General features: G+C 47.2%; 2 protein-coding genes across 3 annotated transcripts in view; one reads left to right on the forward strand and one right to left on the reverse strand.

Moving 5' to 3' along the window:
- The window catches only part of MTOR (mechanistic target of rapamycin kinase), a 105,494-nt gene that overhangs the window by 28,472 nt on the left and 59,459 nt on the right, over positions 1 to 17,563 (forward strand). For both annotated transcript variants that reach the window (XM_031962867.1, XM_031962868.1), the window contains exons 22-28: positions 356 to 468; positions 719 to 881; positions 1,191 to 1,283; positions 1,804 to 1,950; positions 4,357 to 4,499; positions 5,922 to 6,084; positions 6,246 to 6,391. In XM_031962867.1, coding sequence (XP_031818727.1) covers positions 356 to 468; positions 719 to 881; positions 1,191 to 1,283; positions 1,804 to 1,950; positions 4,357 to 4,499; positions 5,922 to 6,084; positions 6,246 to 6,391 — 968 coding nt within the window. The remainder of the gene's footprint in view (positions 1 to 355; positions 469 to 718; positions 882 to 1,190; positions 1,284 to 1,803; positions 1,951 to 4,356; positions 4,500 to 5,921; positions 6,085 to 6,245; positions 6,392 to 17,563) is intronic.
- ANGPTL7 (angiopoietin like 7) lies at positions 11,314 to 17,134 on the reverse strand. Its single transcript, XM_012545569.3, has 5 exons — positions 16,765 to 17,134; positions 13,143 to 13,243; positions 12,649 to 12,843; positions 11,919 to 12,117; positions 11,314 to 11,605 (listed from the first exon to the last, which is right to left on the reverse strand). The coding sequence occupies exons 1-5, from the start codon at positions 17,132 to 17,134 to the stop codon at positions 11,436 to 11,438; spliced, it is 1,035 nt and encodes a 344-aa protein (XP_012401023.1). The 3' UTR covers positions 11,314 to 11,435.

Raw genomic sequence — 17,563 nt, forward strand, 5'->3', positions numbered from 1 at the left:
CCCTGAGAAGGCCATTGCCAGGGAGATAATGGGAGCAACAGGGGAAAAGAATGGGAGCAGTGGGGGAGAGAATGGGGGCAGCGGGGAGAGAGAATAGGGGCTATGGGGTCATCTCTCCGTGGACCAGCATCTCCCTGAGCTGTCCCTGCCCTCTGCTTGGGCGGCATGTGCTCAGGGAGTGGGCACACACATCCAGGGAGGGCACCCTGTATCAGAAAGGCCCATTTGTCTGGCTCATAGCCCCCCATCATGGGTTGTGGCTCCTCTGCTGCCTGGGTGCCTTCACACCCACCTCTTGCTCAGCGCAGCACACTAAGGCTTGGTTACTGACAGTCCTTTTGTTTTCCTCTCCCAGTTGTTGAACGCAATTCAGCTGTTTGGCGCCAATCTGGATGACTACCTGCATTTGCTCTTGCCTCCGATTGTGAAGCTCTTTGATGCTCCTGATGTTCCATTAGCAGCACGCAAGTAAGCAGCTGTCTTTTGGTTCTGACAGTCAACAGATGAAGCCGTATGGTTTCTTCTAAGTTCTCAGGCCATTTCCTATCCCTAGGTTATTTTTGTTCCCATTCTGTAGTGCTAAAGTGTCCCAGATTTATTTAAATCTGAACTTTCCTCTCCCACTGAACCCATTGTTCAGACCACTTCACCCAAAATGCCCTGGGTCTGAGGAGGAAGCCCAGCTTTTCAGGCACTTCTTCCTCTGGACTGTTTTTAGGGCAGCCTTGGAGACTGTTGATCGCTTGACCGAATCTCTGGATTTCACTGATTACGCATCCCGAATCATCCACCCCATTGTGCGGACACTGGACCTGAGCCCAGAGCTGCGCTCCACAGCCATGGACACATTGTCTTCTCTTGTGTTCCAGCTGGGGAAGAAGGTAATGAAGGCTTCCAGGAAAAACGGGGTTGTTGGGTTTTAAGCTGACTATCTCTCAGCTTGGAGAGACTTTATCTTTAGCAGGGCTAGGCAGAAAAGTCCCAAATCATATGTTTTTCTCCTCCCCTCTCCTCTCCCCCACCCACCACATTCAGCCTTTAAACATAAGCCAATACAAAATTGGGGTTTTTTGTCTCTTTTGTTAATATTTAGCAGTGTTTTCTCTGAAATCCATAGATACTTGTAATGAACCTCTATGTACAGTTATGACTTTGTTGTATTTTCTGAACTTTTCTCTCTCCTGTTGTAGTACCAGATTTTTATCCCAATGGTGAATAAAGTGCTGGTGAGACACAGAATCAACCATCAGCGCTACGACATGCTCATTTGTAGGATCGTCAAGGTGAGCTCATCTGTCTCTTTTTTCCTATTTCCCAAGATCTTTTTCTCTCTCTCTGTTATTTTTTAGGGTCTTGGCCAGCAGAATTAATGTAGCTAATCCAGCTGGTTCTGACTCTCTTACCACTTCATCATTTTCTAGTTTTTGCCTCATCTTCCTTCATAGCATCTTTGTTGGCATGGGTGGCTGGCCAGTGCCCTTTGCCCTGGCACTTACTTTGCATTCACTTCATGCATGCCTGTTGTTCAGCATACCCTTCACCCCATAGAATAGAAGCTCTTTGAGGACAGAGGCATTTTTGTTTTTGTATCCCAGGGCCTAAAAGTACCTAATAATCGCTTGCCAAATAAACAAATGACGGGTGGCTGGCTGTGCAGAACTCGAACTTTTTACTGTCCACTGGATTAGCCCATTGTAAACAGGGAACGGCGTTGTCAAGAGGAGGGAAGGAGCACAGAGTGACCCTTCAGGCTAGGAAAGTCTAGCAGCACCCCCAGCCATCTGTGTTCATCTCTGGTTACAGGGCTATACACTAGCTGATGAGGAAGAAGATCCCTTAATTTATCAGCACCGAATGATGAGGAGCAACCAGGGCGACGCCTTGGCCAGTGGGCCGGTCGAGACAGGGCCCATGAAGAAGCTGCATGTGAGCACCATCAACCTGCAGAAGGTGGGTACGTGGACAGACTCGGGGAGCCAAGAGTGAGCCCATCAGGTCCGGTGCCATCTGGTTCTGGTGTGCTGGAAGCTGCCCTGACACACATGTAGGGAATTAAAGTCTGGACACTGGGAGTACCCACCTGGCTCTTTTCCCAGTTTGGAACTATCAGCCTTTTCATTTTAAGAGGGAAAAATGGGGAAGTGTGGAAAGATCATAGTTGGAATAAGATGCTTGCCATCCAAGCTGTGACAGGGGAGCCTTGTGGCAGATCCATCCTGGCTTCTCTAGTGAATAGAATCAGAAGTTGGCCCAGCACTCAAGTCAGGGCTGGGCTGCTCCTGAGAGCTTTGTCCCCGTTAGAGCCTGAGATGACCTCGGGGGTCACGGAGCCCAGATTTACAGAAGAGGAAACTGAGACAGAGAACATGGACAGGCCCTGCCACAATCCCCGCCTGGCCCAGCTCAGCTAGCTCAGGACTGTTGTTTTTTCCTCTATAGCACATTACTTACTTGGAGGGGAATTCGAAGGAAGCGTCTCTGTTGAACCCAAATGTAACATCGTGTTTATTGTGTCACCTTTTAAGTGAATGTACCACATTGTTCATTTTGGTACTTTGCGTTAGTCACTGGCACTCCCCTGTGCCACTTGTGTGGTGGCAGGTCTGACCGACAGCCCAGCATCAGAGTCACCTATGTTTGTTTCTTGCCCATTTTACCCAGCCTTGACATGACTTAATATAGAAGTCAGGAAGGGAACCTAGGCCAGGAAGGCCAGGAAGTGAACAAGCTGTTCACTTTTCTTAGATGACTTCTATCTGCTAAACTGGGAGCTCTGGAGGGGTGCAGGAAGCAACCCTACCTGGTACATGCCTTCATGGAACGGAACAGAGCAGAGCTGAGCTTCCCACAGCAGGGGCCCAGACATGGGCGCAGGCCAGAAACGGTCATCCAGCCTGGAGCATTGACCTTCCATCCAGGCAACTGGCCACCCTACTTTGGAGCTGGCTCAGAGCCCCTTTGGCTGCTGGGCTGTGACCTTGGTACCCAGTTCGCTGGTCTTTGGTGTCTCCAAGTTGTCCTGTGGGTAGAGATTTAAAAGTAACTCACCTTAGTCTAAGAATAAAGAATATTGGGTCAAGTGTGTGTACACACTCACAGACACACACACACACACACACACACACACACACACACACACCATACATAGGCTTATGATGAAAACTGCTGTCTATTTCTAGAGAAAGAACTGATGAACTCTAGAATACCTATTGAAATGTAGTGTTTTCCCATTATTTTTCTTGCTAAATTGACTAAATTGTGTATGACTTCATATGTATAATGAGATTCATATTTCTTGTCTTCTTGAGGGGACAGAAAGAGAGAAGGAAAAAAATTTGAAATTGAAATTAAAAATTACAACTTTTTTTTTTTTTTAAATAAAATTAATCCTGTGTTTCTCTCCCCCTCCAAAAAAGATGGGTAAGAGTTACATAAGCAATAACAAAGATCACTATTTAGGAGGTGGGACCCAGGTTTCCTCTGTGGCTGCCTTTTGTTAAGCAGGTGATCTGACTTTGAAAATTGAAGCTGGGGACCAGGACCCAAGAGTGCTTTGGCTTCTGCCTCTGCCAGCCTAACTCTGAGGTCTGTGCTCACTGCCTGATGATTTCCACTGATAGAGCCACAGATGATCTTCTCCAAATTCATTCTGCAGAAAACTTAACATTCTCATTGGAAGATCCTTGTTTTGGGTCTTCCTTGTCCACCAGTCAGAGATTGCTGATTTTTATGACTTTTCGCATAGAATAGTTATTAAAATTAACTTTTTACTATAGCCATTTGCTTCCTCTGACTTGAATTATAAGTCTCTATTTTAGACTCAACTCTAGCTGTAGTCTTCAAAGGGAATTCACAGAATTCTCAAGGGCCTGGAGGGACCTCAGGGTTGGGCTGTCAATTCCCAAATCCTGAGGATCAGGAAATGAGACATATCATCTACCGCTATTTTTAAAAAAAAAAACAGACAGAACCCTTGGATGGTTTCAAGCAAAGCAGCAGCCAGAACCCAGGAACTTGAGGTACTGGAATCAAAATCCAAACCCCCAGGATCCAAGAGGATCACCGAGCCCTCTCCAATGCCAGGCAGCTTCTTAGGAGGCCTTGGCAATTAGGAGACTTCTACTTGAAGACTGAACTATTTACACCCCCAGGATGGGCCTGCTTCCTGCAGCTAGCCTTTAATCCTATCAGACAGGGGGGCAGAGGTGGTGGTGTTATAGCTTCCAGAGGTGGAAGGTATACCACCACCACCACAAAAGGTATAGCTTTACAAGTCTAGGGAAGAAATCATTGTTAAATAAATGGGTACATATTTGACACTGATATATGACTTTGTGCGACTGACTGACATTTTAGGCCTGGGGAGCAGCCAGGAGGGTTTCCAAGGATGATTGGCTGGAGTGGCTGAGACGGCTGAGCTTGGAATTGCTGAAGGACTCCTCATCTCCGTCCCTCCGCTCCTGCTGGGCCTTGGCTCAGGCCTACAACCCTATGGCGAGGTAAGGCGGGCATGGAAGGGAGACTTCCCCACCTTGTTGAGCGTTAAGGACAAAGTGGAAAAGGCTCCCTTTGGACTCAGAGCTTGTAAATGAAATGCCAGGAGGCTTTTTTTCCATGGTCAGACTTCTTCACCATGGAAATAAGTCAATGAAAAAGGAGAGGAACATTTCTGAATTTTTCTACTGGTGGGGCAGATAAAAAGAAAGCAAAAAGACTAAAACAAGGATGGGGAGCAAAGGTCTTGTTTCCCCCATTGGGCAGCAGTTCAGACTCCCCTGTTAGGTGGGGTGTGGGCGCATCCCAGACTCTTTGGGGCAGGGCTTCCTGTTTCTCAGTGGCTGCTGTCATTGCTGTCTCTTAGGAGCCATAACTAACCACATCCCCCTGGAGTTGGAGTATGTTCTCTGCTACTGAACAGTGACTTTGTTTCTTCTCTTTTGTTTCTGAAGCTTAAAAAATAATTAATTGCTGAGGATTCTCTGGCCCTGGCTTTTCAGACTTAGCTCATGTCCCATATTGCCTTGCTGCTCACAGTATCATATAAGCCCATCTGGCTTAACTCCCACCCTAGACCTTTGAGTCAGGAAATCTTATTTCCTTTATTTAGGTCACCATCATTCTCCTGACTTCTTTCTTCAAATGAATGTTTTCATTTGATTTCTCTACATCCTCATCCCTGGTGATCTTTTTGCAGAATTCAAAATTCTTTTGCATCAGAGTCCTTCAAAGTTCCTCAGATGTCCTTCTTTGATCTCTTACTGGTTGCCATAGAGGTAATCACTCACACTGGCTGCAGAAAAAGGCCTAAGACTTTGAAAGCACTTCTTGTCCACCACCACCTCTGCCCCCCTGTCTGATAGGATTAAAGGCTAGCTGCAGGAAGCAGGCCCATCCTGGAGGTGTAAATAGTTCAGTCTTCAAGTAGAAGTCTCCTAATTGCCAAGGCCTCCTAAGAAGCTGCCTGGCATTGGAGAGGGCTCGGTGATCCTCTTGGATCCTGGGGGTTTGGATTTTGATTCCAGTACCTCAAGTTCCTGGGTTCTGGCTGCTGCTTTGTTTGAAACCATCCAAGGGTTCTGTCTTTTTTTTTTTTAAATAGCGGTAGATGATATGTCTCATTTCCTGATCCTCAGGATTTGGGAATTGACAGCCCAACCCTGAGGTCCCTCCAGGCCCTTGAGAATTCTGTGAATTCCCTTTGAAGACTACAGCCCATATACCGGAAGCTCTTTTCTCCCCTCTCTTCATTGATTCATCTAATGATAATTAGAAATGTCTCTGAAGAAGGGAAATAGTCCTCCCCCATTCTCCATCCACATCCATCAGCCTTGTATCCAATCTGTCACGTACGTCCCTCAGGGACGCCAAGAGCAAATAAACTTGGAACGGATTTTTCTGATGCCCTTTTCTCTCCCTGCCAGGGATCTTTTTAATGCTGCTTTTGTGTCTTGCTGGTCCGAGCTGAACGAAGACCAGCAGGATGAGCTCATCAGAAGCATTGAACTGGCCCTGACATCCCAGGACATTGCTGAAGTCACACAGACCCTGCTCAACTTGGCAGAGTTCATGGAGCACAGTGACAAGGTGAGACCTTGCTTTTCCATTGGGCATTTAAGCGTGGCAAGGAGCCGGCTGGTGGGTGACCCCCCCCCCTCCAGGAAGGACCCCCACCCCCTGGGAAGGGCCCCCCAGTTATCCCTCAGCCATGTTGGCCATCTTTCTGACACTCTGTGTCTTCCTTCCAGGGTCCGCTGCCTCTCCGAGATGACAATGGCATCGTGCTGCTGGGTGAGCGAGCGGCCAAGTGCCGCGCCTATGCCAAAGCGTTACACTACAAGGAGCTGGAGTTCCAGAAGGGCCCCAGCCCCGCCATCCTCGAGTCTCTCATCAGGTAGGCCCTGAACGTGCTTTATGGACTTCTGTTCCCTCTTCGCACTTAGCCCTGATGCCCGTTCATTTCAGTGATTTCAGGGCTTCTGACACTGCATTGTGCCCATCCAAGTTGCAGATGGTGCTCACCCATCTTCCCACAGATTTGTAATTTGGGGCCTGCCCAGCACCTGGGCTCCCATTGTTTGCCAGTGTGTGTTTTTGCCGACTGATGAAATGTGTCTGGAAGTAATTACAAAGCCGCCTCAGAAAGACCGAGCACGAGGGGCTCCATGTGTTGCTGGTTGGATGAGGAGCTGTAGGGCATGCAGAGGGTCCCTGGGAGCGGACGCTCACTCATTCAGTGCAGAAGGAGCCATGTGGTCCCCACCCCATCATCTGGTACCTCCCGTGCAGGGCAGGGTGGGCTTGCATCTCTTAGCCCGGCCATGTGGGTTCCTCCGTCCCATGCCCTTGGAGGTCTGGACTCGTGTCCCTGGGTGGCTGTTGCCCACGCACCTCGTGTCCTGAGACTGACAGCTGCTCAGAGGAAGTTTTCTTGGGGAGCAGGCACCCTTTGTCCCTTCATGACAAACCCTTTGAGCTCTTCTTGCTGGCTCGTGCAGCACAGGGAGGAGCTGGGCTCTGCTGGGCGTCGTCATTGCTTCGTTCGGGAGGCTCTTTGGGGGGTTGAGGACTTTCCTTTTGGCTTAGAGGATGGACCTCTGAGAGGGGGACGGAGAGAAGGCCAGGGAAGGCAGAGGTGCGGTCCTTCTGTCCCAAAGAAGGTACCTCCTCAGGGGCAGGCTTTCAAAAGCAGCCTTCGCCCACGAGGGGATAGCCCTTGTTTCAAGGTAACCCTGTCTCTTCTTCCTGAGCCTGGGGGTGTATCTGCCATGCACGGTGTGGCAGGAGCCAGACAGGTTGGGGGCCCATCCATGAAGCACCGCCCCGGCTCCTGGGCTAGCTTGGGCCCCTTCCACCTCACCTGCTTACCTCATGTGCCCAGGCAGCCCCAGATCCTTTGGGTCTTCCTGACGCCGAGTCACAGACAGCATAGAGAGAGACACGGGATCTCGGCAGAAAACAGTGGTCTGAGCACAGAGAAAGCTTTCAGGGTCCTTGAGGCCTCCCCAGCTCCTCAGGCCAGAGCTCCTGTTTTCAGACTCCGTTCATTGCAGAGCGGTCTTGGCCTTTTCTGACTTGTGCCGCCATCCTTTCAGACCCTGGCTCTGGTCTGGTGTGCGGATGCCTTAACTAGGCTCCGGCTCCCAGGTTCTCCCTGTGGCCGCTGGAGCCACCCTCGCTGGTGACCCGTTGGTCTGAGTCACACCCGCCTGGCGCACTTCTCTCCCATTATAGTCAGCAGCATGACCAGGACAGTGAGTTCGAAAGGCGACCCGTAGACTGAACTAACCCTGCACTTGTGGGGGCTTAGGACAAAATAAATCAAAGCCACTCAGTCATTCTGACCAACATAGTTCACAGGAAATTCGATTCGTTTTCCACTTAATAAACATCCATTAAATACCTTTTCTAACAAAACAGAGAAGAGCAGTTGTGTAGAACATAAGCTCCTTGAGAACAGGAACTGCCGTTGGGCCTCTCCTGGGTCCCCAGCCAGAGGTCCCGGGCTGTCATGTAGCAGGTGCTTCACATGGCAGCAAACCTGGGCCCGGTGAGAAGGGCCAGCTTGCACACAGGTGATGGTGGCCCTGCCTCTTACTCTCACCCGGGATCCCTTTCCACGCTGGAGGGTGACCCTGTGCCTGCCACCTGGAGCTCTTGACAAGTCGTCCTCTTTTTGAACTCTCCTGATTGGGGTTTCAGTAAAAACAAGCGGCCAGACAGGAAGGCAGACTGAAGCCAGCAGCCCGGGGCTAGGAAGGGCTGCACAGCCGGGGAAATTGCCTCTGTTCTCGGAGAGGTCACCTTTTCTGTCGGCCATCTGGGAAGACACGTGTGGGTTGCGAACACGCCCCCATCGTGAATTTTTTAGGAAAGAATGGGTTATTCACATGTGGTGTCCCTGCTGCCAGGGAGGTAGAGGCAGATTGGTCAAATGAGCATGGGATTCTGTGCTGTAATCAGGTCAGGTGTCTGTATTAAGCCAGGCACCACATGCTGGTTCCCCCTTCTCTCCCCCCTTGGGAGCACAGAGGCCACCAGTGTTCCTAACGAGGGGCAAGCACAGGGCAGAAACGGCCCCTTCAGGCTTGGGATTGCGCCCAAGAGCCAGGATGAGATTGAGAAGTCTCAGGCTCAAAGAAGAGAAAAGAAAGAAACCTTTAGAGATGGCTGGTCAGGGGAAAATGTTACTGTTGGAACAGACTCCAGGTGCTCCTAAAGATCCAGAACCCATTGCAGGCTAATGGATTGGCAACATTTTTCCAATTTAACAACAAAGTACTTTTTCTTCCTAAGAGGAACTTTTTCCCACATATCAAAGCAAACCGCACAGGACAGCATTCCTGTCCCAGTCCTAGCGACATGCTGAGGAGAAGGAAGAAGGGAGATTTGCCCATCATTTATACAAGGATCCTGAACAATAGAGTTTCTTCTTTCCTCTTCTTCTTTCCAAACCCCCCCCTTTTTTTTTTTTCCATCTTATCCTAAAGGGATGGTCTGCTTATTGATCCCTGAAATTTTCCATGTAGTTGTGCAAAACCCATTGTTTATGTTTGGAAGTTTTCTTTAGTGTCCACTTTCCAGGAAGCCAAACTTTCTTTTTGTTTAGTTCTTTGCTCTCTTTATTTGCCTCAGCTCCTAGCAACCCACTGTTATCTCTGGCTTGAATTCCCTATCTTTCCAATCTTAAATGCAGGCAATGTTGAGAGAGCATTGGGAACTGTCTGTTGGAAGCTAACCATGTTTAAGGAACAGGGAAGAAAACGGCAGCTCAGTAGGGCAGATAGAGCCTCCTCACTCTAGACCCAGCTTTTAGGGAAAGACGCCCTCCCTGTCCATGTGTATAGTTAACTTCCTCGGCTTATCTGTTTTGAGACAAAGTGGTGACAGATGTGAGGAATTTTGACAAGAGACCAACAGCTGAAACAGTATCTAGGAGTACCAATTGCTGATCTTTTGTCAGTGTCTGCCACCCATGGGGACAGAAGCACACTGGGCCCTTTCTTGTCCTCCGCAGCACAGGGCTTAGGGCTCCAGACTTGGGGTCAGAAAGGCCCAGGTTCAAGCCTAACCCAGTAACCCCAGCAAGGGATCGAACCTCTTTCAGCCTCAGTTTCCCCAACTGTAAAACCGATAATAGCATCTTCCTCCCAGAGTTGTTGTGATAAGCAAAACTCAAATGAGGGAATATTTATAAAATGCTTTACAAACTAAGTGCTAGTTGTTATTGAAGCCTCTGATTTTTCTGAAGGCATTATGTCATGCTGTGTTGTAAATGCACTGGACAGATAGTGACTAGAAATTTAAAGAAACTGTGGATTCAAAAGTTTATTGTAGAGACAGAAGAACATTGGACATTTAAAACACAAAACAAAGATTTTACAAAGTCAAATGCCTATATACAGTACAAGCTTTGATATCGCCCTTCTCTGTCCTTCAGCTACTCTTTTTAGTCAAGCCTCCAATTGATCCCTTCTCTTACAAAATGAACAAAAACAGATATGTTAACTGTGAACATTTTTAGGCAGTGAGTCTTTTCTGAAGGAATTTGAGTTCATTCTTCAGATTCCTGCCTACCTAAGATAATAAAATATACTGCGATTTCAACCTGTTAACTGCTCAACAGTGTTTCCAATCCAGTAATATTTAAATTAAAAACAAAGACTACATCCGAGAACCAAACTTGTTATTTACAAATGACTTAAGTACAGTGAATTGATTTAAGCTTTCTCTTTCTGATATAAAGGTTCCATAATTTTTGGTGGTTATTTTTGATAGTATTCTTTGCTCAGCTCCGCTGCAATATGAAGTCCTAAATCAAAGCAGTATGTTTCTCCGAGTTTGTGTGTGTGTGTGTGTGTGTGTGTGTGTGCGCGCGCGCGCACATGTGTGCATATGCACATGCACTAAATACTGTAGAAAATTTTGAGATAAAGATAGAAAAACTATGGCTTTATGGAACATTTAAACTGGGGTTCTAGTGGAGCTTTAAGTTACTAAAAGAAATATGTCTACTTCTAATTTTAAAATTCTCTGACTATATTTCTTGCTACATGGTTCTTAAGAACAAGAGTGAATCTCTGTATAAATTTTCCAGGCTCAGTTTGCTCTGTTTTCCATTGGACTGTGGTGTAATTCCTCACCAGCAGCCCACGTACCTAGCAGTTTCCTTATTCCCATTTAGTCTTGTAAGAGATTCTAATAGTGACCCATGCCTCTGACTCCTAACTAGAATCCCTCTGTGTCTCATTCCTTTTTGAACTGTGCCATGACTGAGAACAAGAAGGTGAGATGCTGAGACTCTTGATTGCAAGACCCTGTTACCCTGGAGTTTCCTTTAAGCAGTTAAGACATGGGCTTGCTCACCTTCAACAGAGCAATTACTCAGTTAAAGAATCTTTGAGACCAAAAGCAATTTCATTGGATTTTGAAATAGAACTCTTTGCCACCCTCACTCTGTCCCCAGCCTTTGGTATTTCTCCTGTGGTTTGAAATAATACAGTTCATTTTAGCAAGAGATTTGTTTTCTGTCTTCACTTAATCCTGGCCCTGGAGAAAGTGCAAGCCATAAACTCCCAATTACTTTCTCCTGAAACAAGAATCACGTGGAAAAGACTAACCACAGGATGTCTTTGGAGCTGCTGCTGTGTCCGAAGGCACAGGCTAAGCTATTTCTGACCCATTGAGAAGAATACCCTAAGACATTTTAAATGTCTCTCCCTATTTGCTGTCCCTACTGCTGGTACTGATTATGTGACACTGGTGCTTGGGTTCTTTGAGCCTGTTAAGGTTTGTACTTTTCTCATTGAAATGAGTGATTTCATTGGTGCTTGATTCCCTTTGATTTCCCCTCCCTACCCCTACCACACTACCTCATTGCCCACCCCCAGCCTTTGTCTCCTAGGATTCTGCACCCCTCTTGTAGTGCAAGCTGCTATTTAGGGTACAAAGTCTTCAGGGCGGATCTTCATCTCCACCTTCCTGAGGGAGTAGCTAGAGCCGTGCCAGCCGTACCAGGTGATGCCATCCATATGCTTATTATGCTCACCATGGCGATAATAAATCCCATTAAGGTTGGAGTCTGTGCAGCAATTATACCAGTATCCACCTGTCAGAAGAAACAGATCAGTTTTAATAAATTTGTGTCATTTATCAAATAGGATCACCTCTCTTTCTCTCTGGGTCTCAATGAAGGGGCTGGACTGGATGAACTTTAAGGCTTTGGTCTTAAGTGTTTTGACATTAGGTGATATATGGTACCAATTTTATGTCATGTTGATTTGGAACAACAGAAGGACAGAAAAACATATTTTAGCCTATAACGAAAATACTCAATCCAAATGTCAGTGATAATATGTCACTCTCTCTGCCCAGCTAGAACCACCTTCAGTCAGGATGCCCTCTCTTCCTTCCCTTCTCACCTTTTCTGAGTTGGACACAGTTGTCCAAGCACTTATCATTGTCCTTGTCCTTGGTGCTGAAGGCTGTGTTGTTGTGATACAGGAGGGCGTCACGCCCGGCATTGCCGCTGTAGTTCCCCACAAAGATTCTATAACTGTTCAACTCATTGCTCAAGGTGAAGTGGCTATACTCAGCAAAGCGTATGTCACCCTCCCAGTCCTGGTGGAAAGAGAAGAGTCCCATTTAGGAAATTTACCAATTACCCTTTGCTAAGAGGTCCTAGCATTGTGTCTTCTTTCTTAACTTATATCTTTTCTAGCAGAGGATCTATGAAAACTTGGTTATCTCTGCTCCTTCCTTAGCTGGAAGTCAGGAAACCTAGGTTTTAGACCTGGCTTTATTACCGGATTCAGCATATGACCTTGAGCTAGCCTCTGTTCTCTGTTTTTCATTACCCTGTCTGTGGAATGTAGCTCATAATCAGTTGCTGCCCTTCCCTGCTCAGCCATGTCATAAGGATGACTGTAAAAACATAAATCATCATCTTGGAGGATCTTGGGGGGGCAGTACTCTGGCTATACATATGTGATTTTGTCTTAAAGGGAGCAATTCCCTTGACCAGAATAAACTCTCCCAAAAGATAAGCATAGCCCGGCCTCACTGAGCAGAGACAGGTTGGGCCCTGTCCTCATCCCGGATTCCTGTTTTGTGCTCCTTCCCTCTACTTCTAGAACCTGTTCCAATAATCACCTCCATCTCAATCCGCAGGGTGGTTGGGCGCCTGGACAAGCGGTAGATGTTCTCATTCCCTAGCCAGAAATCCCCACGAATGTTGCCAAAGCCCAGTTTGTATTGCTTCCAGTCACGGTGGAAAGAGACGAGACCACTCTTCCGTCTCTGGATGATGGTCCAGCCCCCACCTGCAGTTGTCATGTCGCAGAAAACCTGTGGAGGACAGGATGGCACAGACACACACACACACACAAAATGAGTGATTCATATTCAGGGTTTGCAGTGGTGTCTAGGTCTTTCAGAAGGCCCTTGTGGCTTGTCTTGGACAAGAAATCGCATTTTGGGGGCATTTACAGGAAGGTCCACTGGCTTGGTTTTATACTGTTGCTGTTCTTCCTAGTAGATTTCTTTCATTTCCCTCTCTGAGGTGTGAATAATGTCTGCGGTTTCTCTCTGCTGAGGTGGGAACTTGGGAGGAAGGAAAATGTCAGTAACTTGCTTCAGAGGCTCACCTCAAGTTCAGGGCTTCCCAGGAACTCGTCAGCTGGCAGCTTATACACCCCAGAGATGCGGTAATTCTTCTGGTAGAGTGAGGAGCAGTCGTAGACAGCGTCTGTTTGAGAGTAGAGCAGAAACCACAGGGATGAGCAGGTCAGCATAAGGCTGGACTTAAAACAAAGGGATTCACATTGGCATTAGGGGAAAAATTTTTCAGTTGATTTAAGTGTGATCTGGTGATAAGGCAGCTTAGCAAAGGGGGCAGAGAGCTAATCTTGGAGGCAAGAAGGCCTGACTTTCCATTTCCCACTGATGGGCTGTGTGAATGGGATTAAAGTCACTTTCTCCCCATTAGTGCTCTAGGCAACTAATTCTCTAAGCTGCCAAAAAGGTGCTGACCTGCACTGATAGAAGAAGCTTCCTGATTGCAAATCCCCTGTGTGAAGAAAGAGATCCAGTTCCTAGCCCTGGTCCATATTGGTGGTTGATGTACAAAGGATTTTCCCCTCTAGCAGCATTACCAGTAGACTCAAACAAGTGATTTAAAACCTTCCGAAATAGATGACTGGCAGTTGAGCAGGGCCACAGACGCAGCTGTTTAATAACAGATTCTCCCACTAAACAGATCCTCCTAGCATGGAGCCAGGAAGTTATGTTTCTCCTGGAGTGGCTGCAGTGCAACTGCGCGTACTCCGTAGACTGCTTCTAGTTGGGGCCAAAGCCCACAATTTTTTTATTTTGAGGAGTTTTTATTCCTTTAATGCATTTGAATTAGAAGTGTATCTTTTAAGTACAAACACTGACTTTAAGATGCCAAATCTCTCCCATCAGATTTTCAAATGTTCTAAGCATCAAAGTGGAAAATTTCTCCCAAGTGAATTCAGTATCAAAATAAGTGGAGCAGTGGCAAGATGCATCTCTTGTTTACAAAAGTGTGCATCCTTGACTGGTTCAGAGGGAAAGGGCCTCAGTGGCGTGGAACAGCCCGTGTTATGCAGGAGGGCCTGTGTCCTACATCATCTGCCCTCTGTAGAGGGTAACTGCTAATGGAAACCAAGGCCATAATTACAAGAGATGGATTTCACGCTCTTTTAAAATCTAATCTCTCAGCCACTTAATACTCTAATTTCTCTCGCATCTTTAATAATGCCAGGCTCTTAGGCCACAATGAAAACACCTTCAGGTTAACCATTTGAGAGCCACTCGGGCAGCATTATTAATAACATGGAAACTGCAAAGCATTGGAAGGATCGACCTCCTCTGGCCTTGATGAAAGTGATTTTTTTGACTGTCCTTGAAGATGTTGCTCATGTGACTCACTTTGTTTTGTATCTGCTCCCCATCCCCCTTTCAGTGTGGGCAAGAGTTGAGAGCATTGCGGGAAGGGCAGTGGTCCCTGAGAAGATGGGAAAGGCAGTGGTCCCTGAGAAGAGCATAGAGGAAGCCGGGGGCCTTTGACACGATTAAAAATCCCACAGGCCCTAGGGATGCATTGAGTGTCATTCTGTTGTCTCCTTTGCAAGACCCCAAGAGAGGACGAGAAGCATTAAGAGGGTAGATCATAATATGTATGTATGCATGTATACAACATTTCATATATAAATGAGTAGTTTTACATAAATGATATCGGTCTGTTTGGCTACCTTGCATAACAAATGGGTATATTGTCCAAGAAGGTGACCATTCCCATGAATCTCTCCTCTAGTCTGCAGAGGGAATAAAATAGGAAATCTCCTAGAGGCCAGAAACCTGGCAGAAGAGTCAATGGGGTCGATTCCCAAGGAAGGTACACTCCAGATCTTTCCTTGGATAGCAAGCTGTTCCTTTTAGTATTTCTCTAATTTCTATGAGGAGAACTAGACTAATGGGAGTCTTGTGGGTTTGTCAGTCTTTACTGGCCCCTTCTCCACTTTGGAATTATTTTCCCACTGTACCCAGAAGGGGTCCCCACCCTCTATAGTTTTGTCAGTTTAGTGAAGAAGTAGTTTGTCTGGCACAGTACTGAGTGCTGCAGATACAGAGAAAGGCAAAAAACATAGGACCTGCTTTTGAGGGACTCGCAATTTGGAGAGACATATAATATCTAGCTCTAAACAAGTAAGACCGTAGGGAGAAGGCTATCTCAGAAGGGATGGCACTGGGGGGGGAAGTTCCCTGACATTGGTGAGATTCCTCTCTCAGGAATTCCAGAGAAGAAGTAATTATTGATTGATGTGGAGCCTCCTCTGGGGGGACTTTCTTTTTCTGGGGGATACAGCTAGCAGAATGAGTTTTAAGGAACTAGAAGAAAGGAAGAGCTGATGAAAGTGGTGTTTTCAGATTGCTCCACTAACCTGGTTTCATTTTACAGGTGGGATCAGTATTTACTCTTCCATAAAATGGCCTAAAGATGCATAGGTAATCCCAAAGGCAGGTACAAGATGCAGATGCTTGGAAATAACTTTTTGCAGGTTGACCCATTTTTACAAGTTTGCAAGATTCTTTCATCTTAATATTTTCTTGAGCCAAATTGAAACCAGTGACCTGTTCATTAGAGTTAGCCTCTTGTTGCAAGTTTAAATCTTTCTTTGCCCTTTCATCCATAATGAGCCATAATTTCCCTTGGTATAGGGGAAAGATAGGAAACTACAGAACCATAGTTATCTTGCAAATAAGTATCTACTATAAAAACTCTCTGGTTCTAACAAATACAAATTTGACCATCTAACAAATTTGAATATCAGCTAGACTGAGCCAAATAGAAACTGCTAATCATTTTTGTTTGATCATTTAAAAACAAATGCTACTAAAGTCCTATTCCACTTCTATGTGGCATGGAAGTAACTCTTATTTCTCAAACATATTTCTATCAGGGTTCAAGTTTTGGCAGGAACTAAGCAGGAAGGAGTTTGTATAAGATCCCAGAGAAGGAGTGCAGCTCTGACTCTCAAGGATCGGCAAAGCGAAAATTCAGGCTGATCAGCAGGGTGTTGGCAGTGGAATCTTGGATTATTTCCGCCAAAACAATTCACAAAGAGCATCTCACATGTTATAGAGAGTGCACACTTCTTTGGGGGGTGAGGATGATGGGGTAGGTCCCCACATAAACCCTCCCCTCTAGCCCTACGCCCATTTAGTTTGTGGGTGAACTTAGGGAAGAGACAGGAGTAGAAGATCATGGGAAACTTCTTCATTCCAGTCCCTTCTGAATTCGAAAAACTAGCTCTGAGAAGCTTTGGCTCTGTCTGATTGGTTATGTGCTAGTCAGCGTGGGCAGGAAAAGCCAAGGTCCTGGGTCTCCACTGGCAGGACAGCCAATGGCAGCCTGAGGATCACTGGTTTCTTCTGTGGACCACGTCCATTTGTAAGGAGGCGACATTGGGCATGGAGACGGGTTCGCTTACTGAGTGCTGTGCAGTTTGGCCCTAGTGCCTCCCTCCTCAGTAGCGAGAAAGTCACGTTTGAACCTTCCTGCCTTATGAGGGTGGGAGGACAAGGGGGAGCTGTGAAGTTTGGGGGAAACTTTTAAAAGGAAACAGAAACGCAAGAGTATTTGGCTGACCTCCCGGTGAAGAGGGGTGGGTGAAGTCTGGGGGGCGGGGGGTCCAGAGAGACTGGGAGAACAATCTGGCTGGGGAGGGGAAGCGCTCTCCTTACCTGCCGAGGTCTGCGTGACAGTCTGGGCTGCCTGCAGCTGCATCATGTCAATCTGATTGTTCAGCTGGGAGAACTTGCTCTCGGCCTCGGTGAGGCGGGTGGCCATCTGCTTGGTGTGGCTCTCCAGCTCCATCACCTGCATGACCACATTGACCCAGTCGCTCTCCTGCTTCTTGCTCAGCACCCCCAGCAGACTTGTCAAGTTGGCCATCTGGGCCTTGAGTTCCCTGGTTTCCTCACAGCAGGCAACAGCCTTGAGTTGGGCAGGCGTCTTGCGTTTGGGGGGTTTCTGTAGCCACACAGGCTGACTGGCGAGGGTTAGGGTCAAGACGAGGACCCAGGCCAGAGAGCAGAGAGTCATGGTCGGCATTTGATCTGGGGCTGCTGGGGGCTCTCCAAGTCAACTCTTGAAGATTGCTCAGAACTCTAGCAATTCAGAGCCTTCAGGGGGCTCTCAGCCTTTTTTATCCCTCAGTGCTCTTTTTCTCATCTAGTGATCTTTCTTTTCCTTTCAAGGCCCTTCCGTCCCCCAACAAAGCTTGAGTTCCTGAGGGAGATTCCTTAACCCTCCTTCTAAAGCCTTCATCTTAAATATATTTTCTTTCCATACCTCCGCCCCCACTGTGGCCCTGGTGCTAGCTCCTCCCACCTCCTCTGGGAGGATCAGGGGCTATTGGGTGGAGTCCTACAAACTTGGGCCAGAAGGAGGGGGAGGGGGGACCGAGGCAGAAAAAGCATGAGTCCGACTTCCCTTGACGGAACAGTCTCTGGGCTGAGGGGCCTGGAAATGAGTGAGTTT

The sequence above is a fragment of the Sarcophilus harrisii genome, chromosome 3 (genome assembly GCF_902635505.1).
Source record: "Sarcophilus harrisii chromosome 3, mSarHar1.11, whole genome shotgun sequence".
NCBI lineage: Eukaryota > Metazoa > Chordata > Mammalia > Dasyuromorphia > Dasyuridae > Sarcophilus > Sarcophilus harrisii.